Source organism: Rhincodon typus, chromosome 33 (assembly GCF_021869965.1).
Source record: "Rhincodon typus isolate 14 chromosome 33, sRhiTyp1.1, whole genome shotgun sequence".
Classification (NCBI taxonomy): domain Eukaryota; kingdom Metazoa; phylum Chordata; class Chondrichthyes; order Orectolobiformes; family Rhincodontidae; genus Rhincodon; species Rhincodon typus.
The window spans coordinates 22,009,696-22,021,756 of record NC_063364.1 but is presented as its reverse complement, the minus strand read 5'-3'; the positions used below and the strand labels follow the sequence as shown (position 1 = coordinate 22,021,756).

The 12,061-nt window shown below is 42.3% G+C and overlaps 1 protein-coding gene across 1 annotated transcript in view; it reads right to left on the bottom strand.

Annotated features, from left to right (window-relative positions):
* Positions 1–1,372: 1,372 nt before the first annotated feature.
* LOC109935511 (immunoglobulin superfamily DCC subclass member 3) overlaps positions 1,373–12,061 on the bottom strand; it is an 80,166-nt gene continuing 69,477 nt past the window's right edge. Inside the window, exons 5-7 of the mRNA XM_048615738.1 lie at positions 10,834–10,971; positions 4,702–4,860; positions 1,373–1,995 (exon numbers count right to left, since the gene is read on the bottom strand). Of these exons, the coding sequence (XP_048471695.1) occupies positions 1,373–1,995; positions 4,702–4,860; positions 10,834–10,971 (920 nt within the window). The remainder of the gene's footprint in view (positions 1,996–4,701; positions 4,861–10,833; positions 10,972–12,061) is intronic.

The following is a 12,061-nucleotide window of genomic DNA, read 5'->3' as shown; positions in this document are numbered from 1 at the left end:
TCCCACAGCATCACCGTCATTACAGCACTCCCACAGCTCCTCCGTCATTACAGCACTCCCACAGCTCCTCCGTCATTACAGCATTCCCACAGCATCGCCATCATTACAGCACTCCCACAGCACCTCCGTCATTACAGCACTCCCACAGCACCTCCGTCATTACAGCACTCTCTCGATACCATTGTCATTAATAAAATTACACTTATTCACTTTACACTCTGCTCTTTTAGGGCAAATTCGCTCAGCCTATAAGTTCACTTGAAGCCTTCTTGTGTCTTCCTCACAACTTAGTTCCCACTAGTTTTGTCTTTTCAGAAATCTTGGCAAGACAGAAGAACGTAAGAAAGAGAAACAGGAGCAGGCTATCTGGCTTCTTGAGCCTGCTCCGCTATTCCATAAGATCATGGCGGATCTTTTCATGGACTCAGCTCCACTTACCTGGCTGCTTACCATAACCCTTAATTCCTTTCCTGTTCAAAAAGCTACCTTTGCCTTAAAGACATTCAACCAATATCCTCAACTACTTCACTGCGCAGGGAATTCCACAGATTCACAATCCTTTTGGTGAAGATGTTCTTCCTCAACTCAGTCCTAAAGCTGCTCCCTCTTATTTTGAGGTTATGCCCCCTAGTTCCACCAGTGGAAACAACCTTCCTGCTTCAACCTTTCCGATTCCTTTCATAATTTTATACGTTTCTATAAGATCCCAATTAATCCTCACATCTAAATTGATTACCTTGATTGTGAACGGGTATAAACGGAGCAGTAAACCTTGCAGTACCTCACTAGTTCAAGCCTGTCACCCTGATAATATTCCATTTATTCCTACTCTCTGCTTTTTGTCTGTCAACCATTCTCCATCCACACCACTGTTTTCACACCAATCTTGTTCACTCCACTGTTATTTACTAACCTCCCATGCCGGACCTTATCAAAAACCTTCTGAAAATCCAAATACACCCCATCTACTGGTTTTGCTTTATCAATGGTACAAGTAATGTGACTTCCATGTAGATTCTGACTGATTTAACCATTCTTTATTAAATGTTCAGTGATAACATCCTTTATAATGAATTGTAACATTTACCCAACCACTGAGATTACACTAACAGGCATGTGGATCTTCATGCTCTCTCTTCCTACTTGAAAAATTGTAGGCATACATTTCTCCATCCCAGGCCACAGCATTCTCTCCTGGAGATATAAATTTTGAAAGATCATCACCAACGCATCCAAATCTCTATATTCACCTCCTTCAGCAATCTAGGATGAAGCTGATCTGGTCCGGAAAATTTTCAATCTTCAATCAGGTAACTTTCAGTTCTACCTCTTTACTAATACCAATTACATTAAGGTCCTCAGTTTCACACGTTCACTGGATGCCTATTATTTCTGAGGGATACTTTGTATTTCCACCCATGAAGACACATGCATTGTAACTGTTTAGTTTCACCGCCATTTCCCCATTATCCAGACTCCATTGCATTACAGAACTCTCAAACATCACTGTCACTACAGAGCTCCCACACGTCACCGTCATTACAGAGCTCCCACACATCACCGTTACTACAGCGCTCCCACACGTCACCGTCATTACAGAGCTCCCACACGTCACCGTCATTACACAGCTCCCACACGTCACCGTCATTACACAGCTCCCACACGTCACCGTCATTACAGCGCTCCCACACGTCACCGTCATTACAGAGCTCCCACACATCACTGTCATTACAGAGATTCCACACAACACCGTCATTACAGAGCTCCCACACATCACTGTCATTACAGAGCTCCCACACATCATCGTCATTACAGAGCTCCCACACATCACCGTCATTACAGAGCTCCCACACATCACCGTCATTACAGCGCTCCCACACATCACTGTCATTACAACGCTCCCACACATCACCGTCATTACAGGGCTCCCACACGTCACCGTCACTACAAGGGTCCTTTGCTGCTCAGTAAAACACAGGACTCCCTCACACCTCTCTTTCTCACAACGGCAAGCAAATCTAATGCACCAGGACCAAGTTGTTTGGATAGGTTTGCTTGAAGGAAATTATTTTTGTCTAATGTATCATGATTCATCTAGCCTTGTTCCATGGTGCCTCTGTAACAGGCACTGTCCCTGAGTGACTTGGCCAATGATCAGCTCCCAGATCTATTCCTGAGGTACACAGCGGGATGTTCCACCAAAGGAATGCTGAGGAACTAAAGAGACACAAGTCTCTGATCTCTGCGTGCTTCAGTTGTGTTGGCATCAGAGACTAACATCTGTGTTCTGCCAACATGTACATGGTTAGCATTAGCTAAACCCAGGGATGAGATGGCTGACCTCACAATGAAAAGTTACAAATAGAAATAATGCAAAAGTAAGGATTTAAAGGGATGGGGCTGTGACTGTTTTCACCCCATGCTGCCTGAGCGGTGACCTGCTTTCTTCCTGCAAGGTGATATCATCTGTGTTTAATCACAGCACTATCTGTTTGAAAACATTCCCATGAGCTTGGCATTACCAACGGGCTTTGGTCAGCAGCAAGCTTCATTCGATTCCAGCACCACTTTAACGTTTGTTCTGAGGTAAGAGGGGCTGCTTCCCTTTAAGCAATGACGCTTTATTAAATACATCTATATATTATAGATTAAAAAGCAAAAGCCAGCAGCACAGCAGCAGAGGTAAAGTGGCTGCATTATTAATGTCTCTGCCACGCTTCATGTACGAGGTTCAATTATTCATAGCCGTTAATTATTCATGTGATTAAAATACACATATCTATTAATTAGATAATTCAAAAGGAATCTGAAATATTGAGTATTTAAAACAACAAAGATTCTTTTTGTCGACACAGTCAATAGTGGTGGAGGGCCCCTGGTGAAGACCAGCATGAGACCCATTTACAGAAATCCACTCTTCATTACTAATGGTAAACTCACAGCGATGCACACTGGGGCACGGGTCTATTAGTCTGTAAAGGCAGAGCTGTAAATTTTGGGGTCAGTGTACAATCAGTCGATGCTGAGTGATTAAAGTGCTGAGAATGCAGGCTCCCCAGGGCAAGCACTGTAGCTGACATCAGTGAATGCAATCACATCAAGATTAATCCTCTGGCTTTTTTTAAAAACTCTCTGCTTTCGCTGCCTGCTGATGCTATCTACCGAAGATATAGCCTTTGTATCATTAATGCCCGCTTCCATTCCCTTCTATTTACCAGAGAAATAGAACTACTTGGGGTTACGCTGCATTAACAATCAACACTGACACCATTGTAACATTGGAGCCTCAGGGCTGTTTTAATGCTCACATCTCTACGTACCTTAGCATTAGGTTACAGTCCACTGAAACCCAAAGGCAAGATGGAGTCGTTAGGGAATGCTAAACATTACCTGAATCTACGAGTGATGTAGACCTTGCCTATTGTATTGGAAAGTCTAAACAGCTAGCCATAATTGAATTGATCATAAACAATGGGAGTTCTCTCCCTGTCCTACAGACCCCTTCACCCACCTTCAACACTCTCCCTCCACTTGGACCAATCCTTCTGGCCTTTTACCTGGTCTTGATCTGTTCATCGACAACTGTGGGCGTTACATGGTCACCTCAATTTCTCTGTCCCTCTCACCCTTTCTAACCAAGCTTCCCCTGAACTGACGGTACTCCATGCTCTCCGATCCAACCCTGACTGTGTAATTAAGCCTGTTAACAAGGGTGATGCTGTTGTAGTCTAGAGGACTGACTTCTACATTGCAGAGGCTGAGCTCCAGCTCTCAGATATCTCCTATCGCCCTCTGGATCATGACCCCACCATGGAACGTCAGTGTCAACTGTGGTCACTAACCTCATTTCATTTGGTGATCTCCCCCACCACTGCCTCTATGCCCCCAACCTTGCACAGCTCGCTTCCACCACCTTCCCAAAATCCACAAGAAGGACTGCCCGGGCAGACCCACTGTTTCTGCCTACTCCTGGGCATTCAGTTATCTGCCAATTTAAAACTCTGTCAGCAACTCCGCCAGTCACATTTGTGCACGCGCACAAGTGACCGTTTTGACAGCCACCATTGTGTTTGGGACAAATGACCCCAAACTTGGAAACCTTATGACCCAATCCGCTCTGCACAGCTCCCCACTGGCAGTGGGCTCCTTTGGCCCCATCCATCAGGAACAGTGTTCAGCGTGCGGAGCCCAACAATGCTAAAGGGGGAGAAACATAATAAAAATCCATTCCCCACAAACAAAACCACACAGTCACAGGTAAAACACAGCTGGAGATAGGACATAGAAACACAGAAAATAGAAGCAGAAGTAAGCCATTCAGCCCTTCAAACCTACTCTGCCACTCAGTACGATCATGGTTGATCATCCAACTCAGTACTGTGTTCCTGCCTTCTCCCCATACCTTTTGGTCCCTTTAAACCTAACAACTATATCCAACTCCTTCCTGAAAACATTCAATGTTTTATCCTCAATCGCCTTCTGTGGCATTGAATTCTGCAGGCTCACCACACTCTGTTTGAAGAAATTTCCCATCATCTCAGTCCTAAATGGTACACCCAGTATCCGTAATTTGTGACCTAGAAAGACCTTGGTGGTGAGATTCCAGCAAGATGAGAAATGGTTCTCTATTGCAGATCATGTCAAATGGCAGAACCCAATCACTACTGCTACCTCCTGCAGGGAAACCTGCTGCTTACTTACCTTGGACCACCAGCCGCCCCTGTGCAGTACGCCTCACGCGAGTCCCTGGTTTATTGGCTGCACATACGTACACTCCAGAATGCTGCACCGATAGGTCAGAGATCATGAGATTTCCTGTGCCCAGCACTTGGATCCCCTCCACACCGATTGGTCTGCCATCTGCGGATACAGACATTTAGGGATTAGCTGCAATTTAATCAGCGGGAAAACAATTCTATTCCATCTGTTGCATGAAACCTTGCTGACAAATCCAGCATGGGATTAGAGAAAGGCAGGGATTAACTTTGTGTTTGCATTTTTGAGACAAAGTACCGAGGCTGAATGATACAAGTAGTTTGCATGTTAAACATTTGGGCTCATTATACAGAAGGAAACAGGATTTTGTCACCAGTAAAATTTGGACGAAGAAGAAATGCAAAGAGATTTGAAGAAGTGAAAGGTACAAACTTTACATTGGAATGGCTTAGTGTTTTTGCTTCAAAAAGGACTTGGGTCCTGTGGAAGTACCTCCCTTCTGCACTGTTTCAGATCCATTACTGAGCATTTAAACGGTTCAGGTTGTATCAAGAGTTCTCTAAAGACCGATGAACAAAGGATGCAGGTTTTTACAGACTGAGACAGTGGGTTTGAGTTGTTCCATTGTGCTTGAAGTGAGGTACAATGGAGCACGACAAAATTTGTAGTTTTCCTATCTGGGAAGCAGTGGCTTCACTTTCCGCAGAATAACCACCAGCTTTGCTTCAATGGGTAGCACCTTAGTGTCAGAAGGCTGAGGCAGTACAGGCTGTCCCCAGAAACTGGAGTGTAAAATCTAGGCTGCTACTTTAGTACCACACTGAGTGGGGGAAACACTGTCAGATGGGCTACCTCTTGGATGAGAGGTTAACCGAGAGATCCTACCCACTCTCTCAGGTGGATGTAAAAAAATCCCATTGCACCATTATAAACGAGAGGAGGGTAGTTCTCCCAGATAATCCAATCAATATTCAATCCCTCAATTGTTATCAATAAACTCTACTCGCTATTATCTTGTTGTTTGTGGGAGCTTGCTGTGCAGAAATCACAGAAACCCTACAGTGTAAAAGTAGGCCATTTGGCCCATTGAGTCTACACTGTCCCTCTGAACAGCATCCCACCCTATAACCCCCTGCATTTTTCATGGCTAATCCACCTAGCCTGCACAACCCTGAACACTATGGGGCAATTTGGCATGGCCAATCCACCTAAACTACACATCTTTGGGCTGTGGGAGGAAATCGATGCATCTACAGGAAACCCACACAAACGCAGGGAGAACATGCAAACTGCAAGGCTGGAATCAAACCTGGGTCCCTGGCGCTGTGTGACAGCAGTGCAAACCACTGTGCCACCGTATGCCCTGTTGACTGCTGCAAATTGATTGCTGTTTCCTATATTACAACAGTGACTACACTTCAAAAAGTACTTTATTCGGTTTTAAACTGGTTTGGAATGTCAGGGGATTGAGACAGACGTTACATAGAGGCAAGCTCTTCCCTTAACCTTGTGATGGAGCTTAATACTGACAAGTCTGAAATCCATCATTAGGCATGCAATAAATCCGTTCCTAAACCCTCAGACCTATAGAGAGTTCTTGTGGACATGATGCATGTTATCATTTTGACTGCACTGTTGAAGTAATATCTTACTCCGCAGTAACCTTTCTCCATTCTCACTTGCAAACAAATGGAGTGGTAGATGTTAAGAATATGATTAGACTGAAGTTTCCCAAGGTTAGAATGTAGCGAACCCACTCCCTCTAAATTTATCGAACAATGACATGTAGCTGATTGGCCACGTTAAATGAATATGATTTTAAACCTCAGAAATCTCCCTCCAACTTAATGTAAACTTACTGGCCAGGTGCTTTGCAAATCCGATTTCCATTAAGCTGAATGAGCAAAAAATATCTGGTTGTTAAACAAGTGACTCACTAAGAGGGATGTTCCACATTTTTTTTTTCTCAACTCAGTGGGTCATTTTAATCTAAATTGAAATGGAACAGTCTCAGCCAGAAACACTGGTTTACACCCACCAGATTTGATAGAGATTAAATTAAGACAGGTATAAGTATGGACATTTGGCCTGAACCCATATCTTTTTCCTGCCAGGTGCTAGCCTCTCCCAATCAGGTATGTTCCGTAATCATGTAAGTATGGAGGACTGTCACTTTAAGAGTCTGATCACATGATGTACTTCAGGTTAAATTAGCTTCAGTGTCACTCTCAGATCAGCACCACTGAGTTCAGCACAAAGGATACACTTGCATTCATGTAGCGCCTCCTCCGGACACAACAACAGGTTTTACAATGGATGGATTAAATCTGAAAGTGCAGTCACTGTCATTATGGAGACAGCAAATGAACTGGTCACTCAGTCTGTTTTTGAATGGCATTGAGATAAAAATATTAACCAGAATACATTCATAGCCTTCTTCAAATGCTTTGTTACATTTCCCTGAGCAAAGAGCGGATGCCTTAATTTTTAAGATTTTACCTAACTACCATCACCTGCAATAATTCATAATTCGCTCAGCATTGCACCAAGGTGTCAGGCCACATTATCAGGCAAAATCCACACTGGGGGTTGAACTCACAACTCTACCACTCAGAGATTATGAATCCTACCAATTGTACCAACGGAGCATGACACTACAGCAGAATGTGATTCTAAACTCAAGGTGCCAGCCAATGCTACAACAATGGGAAATGTTCTCCCCACTCTCTGTAATGGCAATCGTTGTCCAGCATCAGTTGACGAGACTAACTGTTTAAAGCAAATTTGTGGCACAGTGGAGCAATCCTGTATTGCCAATCAGAGTCGAATGAACTACGTGAAAACTGCACACCTCACTTTGCAGCAAACCTCTTCAGTCCTCAGTTTGGTCTGATTTCAAATTCAGGAATTAATATGAAAGGATAGAAGATAAAGCAAATCACTAATTGCTCATCTTACAAGATGCCCCAAACTCAACAGTATAGTAATCCCACAAATGTAAAATTCTCATTTTATAATTAAATATAATATAGAACACAAACACACACATATCATATTGAGTATTCTATACCATACATCCTGCCCTAAAATTCCAAAAACCACAATCATCAGAAAGGATCTTCCACTTGGAAAATTGTATAGTGACCAGACAGAACATAAATCTGATGTGACACAGAAAGAAAATCATATTATAATATGAACCGTATTTTAGTCAACTGAATTACAGCATTATACATTATAAATGTGTTTCCACTATAATGATATCTTCAATGTCCTCATTATAACTATATCATCATCGACCATTATAGCAATCTTCAATTTTGCAATGCACATTAACAGCTATCAGCTGGAAATATTATTTTGGAAACAAACTGCAACTTAGTCATTTTTGAGCCAATTTTATTACAAAATTAGCTTGAAGAATCAGATTCAAATTTCAACCAACACATGAGATAAGGGAGTTTAGGAAAATACTGTTCAGATCATATTTGTCAGTGTCAATTAATAGCTACGAGAAGAACAAGTTCAAAGCTTCCTCCAACAGTTCAACAAGTTTATCCAGTGGATGGATCAACAGTATCCCGGGTTTGAACTCCTGTCCTTAGTGTCTCAACTGATTTGATCTGGAGTTTTATTTTAAAATATTTTGATGTGACCTTCTTATTCACGGGTAAATATCAAAACTTACAGCAATTTCTGCAGCAGACAAACTGAAACCATAGCTGTTTCTCCAGCATTGCTGAGTAACTGGAAAATGCAAAACATCACCACAACAAGCAAGAGATGTATACAATTCCCAACACAGTCCTGATATTTACAGTGAGGTATGCAAAGTGCAAGATGGTGAAAATAATCAGAGAATCTGATAGGGCTTAGTGGCAGGATCTCACCTTCATTCTCTGAATCCACTTCCTGCTTTTTAGCCAAACCAAACTGGCATGGAGGGAAAAAACCAGCAGCAGAAGAGCAGTTTAGAATTCCTGAAGAGTTCCTTTGCCACTTGGAATGGGTGAAGGTTGGTCTTTGTAGCAGGAAGAGAAGAGAGTGCAGTGGGCCACAGAGTGTGGAGTGGGAGGGGGTTCTGAAATCTTTCTTCAGGATTTGATCCTCTTGGCCCACAACCAGTGCTGGAAAATGCACTTATTTTGTGGAGCTGGCAATGTTAATGAAAACTCCTGCCTCTTTGAGGGCAAGACACTCAAATACCATGAGACACACTAGTGTTAAAACTGCACCATGCACAGTGTTCAGGGTTGTGTTTTGCACATGTGACAGGTTAAGCCTTCCCTTCCTTAACCCTCTCCTGGGCATCATGGGATGCTGGAGCAGTATAAAATAACAAGGTCAATATTTCTGTGTCTCTACACCTTCCAGTATTTTTGCCTATGCACATCTGCCTTAGTGTACTTATCTTAGGGTTTCTGCATTGCAATCACCTGATCTGAGTGTCTCAATCAATGTATCTTGGTTGGTTGATGTGTGGAAAGCAGTGAATCACATACTGAGCGTTGATAATTTTATTCTCTGCCAGTTTTTATTAGGCAAATATAACAATGCCTCTTGCACCTCAATTACATTTTCCAAGTGGGTTGGTGGAGTATCAGCCATAATTTCACAAATCCTGAAATATTTGGCTACTTACCGCTCAGAGTAAACCACTTACAAAGACTACTTATGCTTCATGCTGGAAATCAAATGCTTCATTCACTCAGTTTGTGGTGCATTGATATTGGACACTGAAGCAAGTGGCTAAATCACAAGGCATAAACTAAGACCAGAATGATAGTTGGAGGATGCTGCTCTTCAACTAGAAACAAAGTTGCTCGTTATTAGAAATAAACCAACATCCGAAGTTGATGAGGATTTTCTATTACTCTATTTTGGTCCTACATGTTCCTGAACCATGTCAATAGGTCTAAATAAAACCTCAAAGACTGAATTATCAACTATGGCCTGGACTTTGAGCTCCGGTGAAGACAATTAGGATTCATTTCATGCTGAAAAGAATATATTGACAAAACTGGACAAAAGCCGAGAAATTGACATCAATATAGTGACACTTCAACAGATACCTTGAGGATGATACACTGTGCAGATTTATCATTGTAGATCCACTGATGCTACAGGTGCAATGAGGAAATGCAGCAGATAGGTGAAGGTCAATGTACCTGAGATACGGTACCACAATATGAATACACCTGGACAGCTACACTGCACTATACTACACATAATTCTGTTGCGCACTGATGTGGGCACACCATTGCTCTCCAAACCCAATTGACTCTGCCCTTGGCACACTGCAATGTTGGTAATGTGTGTGTCTCTAAAGGTAACCATTAAAGCACATGATCTCCCTTCTGAGCCAGGTCGATAACTGTGTGTGTGACTGGAAGGAATTAAACGTACACACCAGTAAGCCTTGTCTAATTATAAAGCACAACTGTGAAAGACAGGTATGACTCACTATTAATCCAGTCCCTTCAAAGGAACTTGTTTCTCGGCTCCCATCACATTGTTCAAATACACACTCTGTTCATGATAGTTAGCGACCTTAATACAGTGGTTATAATGAGCTTGCTATCAATACCCCCTCATCCCTTTCTTAACACATTAAATCATCAAGTATGTCGCAAAGTCATCCAACATGAAAGATTCATTTGTCACACACGGTACTAGAACAGACTGAAGGAGGGATTCTCCTGCTTCCACGCAATTCTGACACTATCCCAATACAAATAAAAAGTACAATACCATCTTACTCTGATAATATTCCACTTGCATAAATCAGAAAAGAACTTACTACTTCTTTAGTCCTCCCGAATCTACAGAATGCCAGCAATACACTTCTCATTCAATTCTCTTACACCAGTTGCATGGCTGGGTGTTCAAAAGGTCATTTGGAAAGGTTGGAGAGAGGAAACTCCTTCAATATTTTTCAGATCTCAGGCGGAATTGCTACGCCTCTATTTCCTCCCTTTGTGTCAAATGTCGCTTTATTGACAGTGGGTGTTCCTTGAAAAACTTTCCTCTGAATGTCACCATTCCCTGGAGGTGCATGCCTCAGTCTTAATCCCAAAACAGTCCCCAAAACGGAAACACTGACAACCCCAAACTCACCGAGACGGCTCCAGGATACAATCGGACGAGGGTTTCCAGTCGCAACACATTCCAGGACAGCTGTTTGGTGCACGGTAAGTGTGAGGTTCTCGGGACCAACCAGGATCGTTGGCTCCTTATAAACATTGGAGTGAGATCCTGAGGGAAGAACCAAAAGGCAGTAGATAACAAAGAAAGAGAAAAAAAAAACAGACCTGCATTTATATAGCACCTTGTCAGAGCCATCTGATGTCCCAATTCCAAAGTGTAATCACTAATGCATGAAATGCAGCTGCCTAGTTGTGCACAGCAAGATCCCACAAACACAATCATAATGAACATCTAATCCATTTCTGTGATTTTGATTAAGAGATAATATTGCCTAGGATGTCATGGATAATTCTCTTGCTGTTCAAAATAGCACCATGGGATCCTTTCCCTTCACTGGAGCAGATAATATGGCACCTCATCCCAAAGTTTCAACTTATGATCCCAGCTGACGGTAATACTGGACAAGTTAGATCCCAAAGTGAAACATGGTTTGATATGTCATTAAGTTAATTTTTGTAGTTACCATGTGGGGTCAGTCACTGACCATACTCATGTGAATCTGCCAATGTGCTTTTAACAAAACAACACAAGTTTAATACATGAAAGAAAATAAATAAAACAAAGTTACATATATGTGTACTCATTTAAGGTAACTTGGAAACACCTTATAATGAACAGTAAAACAGAAAGATTTAACCCCCTTTACCCAGCAATATCCTTTCCAGACACTCATCTCCAGTGGAGTATCACCCCAAACTTCAGTCTTATTTCTTACTCAACTTACATGGCATCAAACCTTCCTTTTGGTAACTTTTTGCATATTCACAAGATGTGCTTTTCTGTGGTTCTCCCAGAGACAGACAGGCAGGCTAACTGATTCTTCATCGCTGAACTCTAAGGAAAAGGCTCCTTCCAGCCTGGTCCACGTGAACTTCTAAAACAGCTTTTAAAATTTCTTTCCAGCCCTCATGGCCTGGAGACATCCACAACTGAAAACTGCCCTTCTACTGGAATGGATCGTTTCTCCTGAAGTCAACATGTCTGTGGCAACCAACCATCTAACTCTGTAGGTTGTAGAAGTTCTATTTAATAAAGAACCCAGCAACTATGTTCCCTTTAATTTTAGTTGTTCCTGTGCAGTTTTGGAGCTCTGTACATGGTATATTTAAACCAGAGCAGAAGTCATACACTGAAGGAT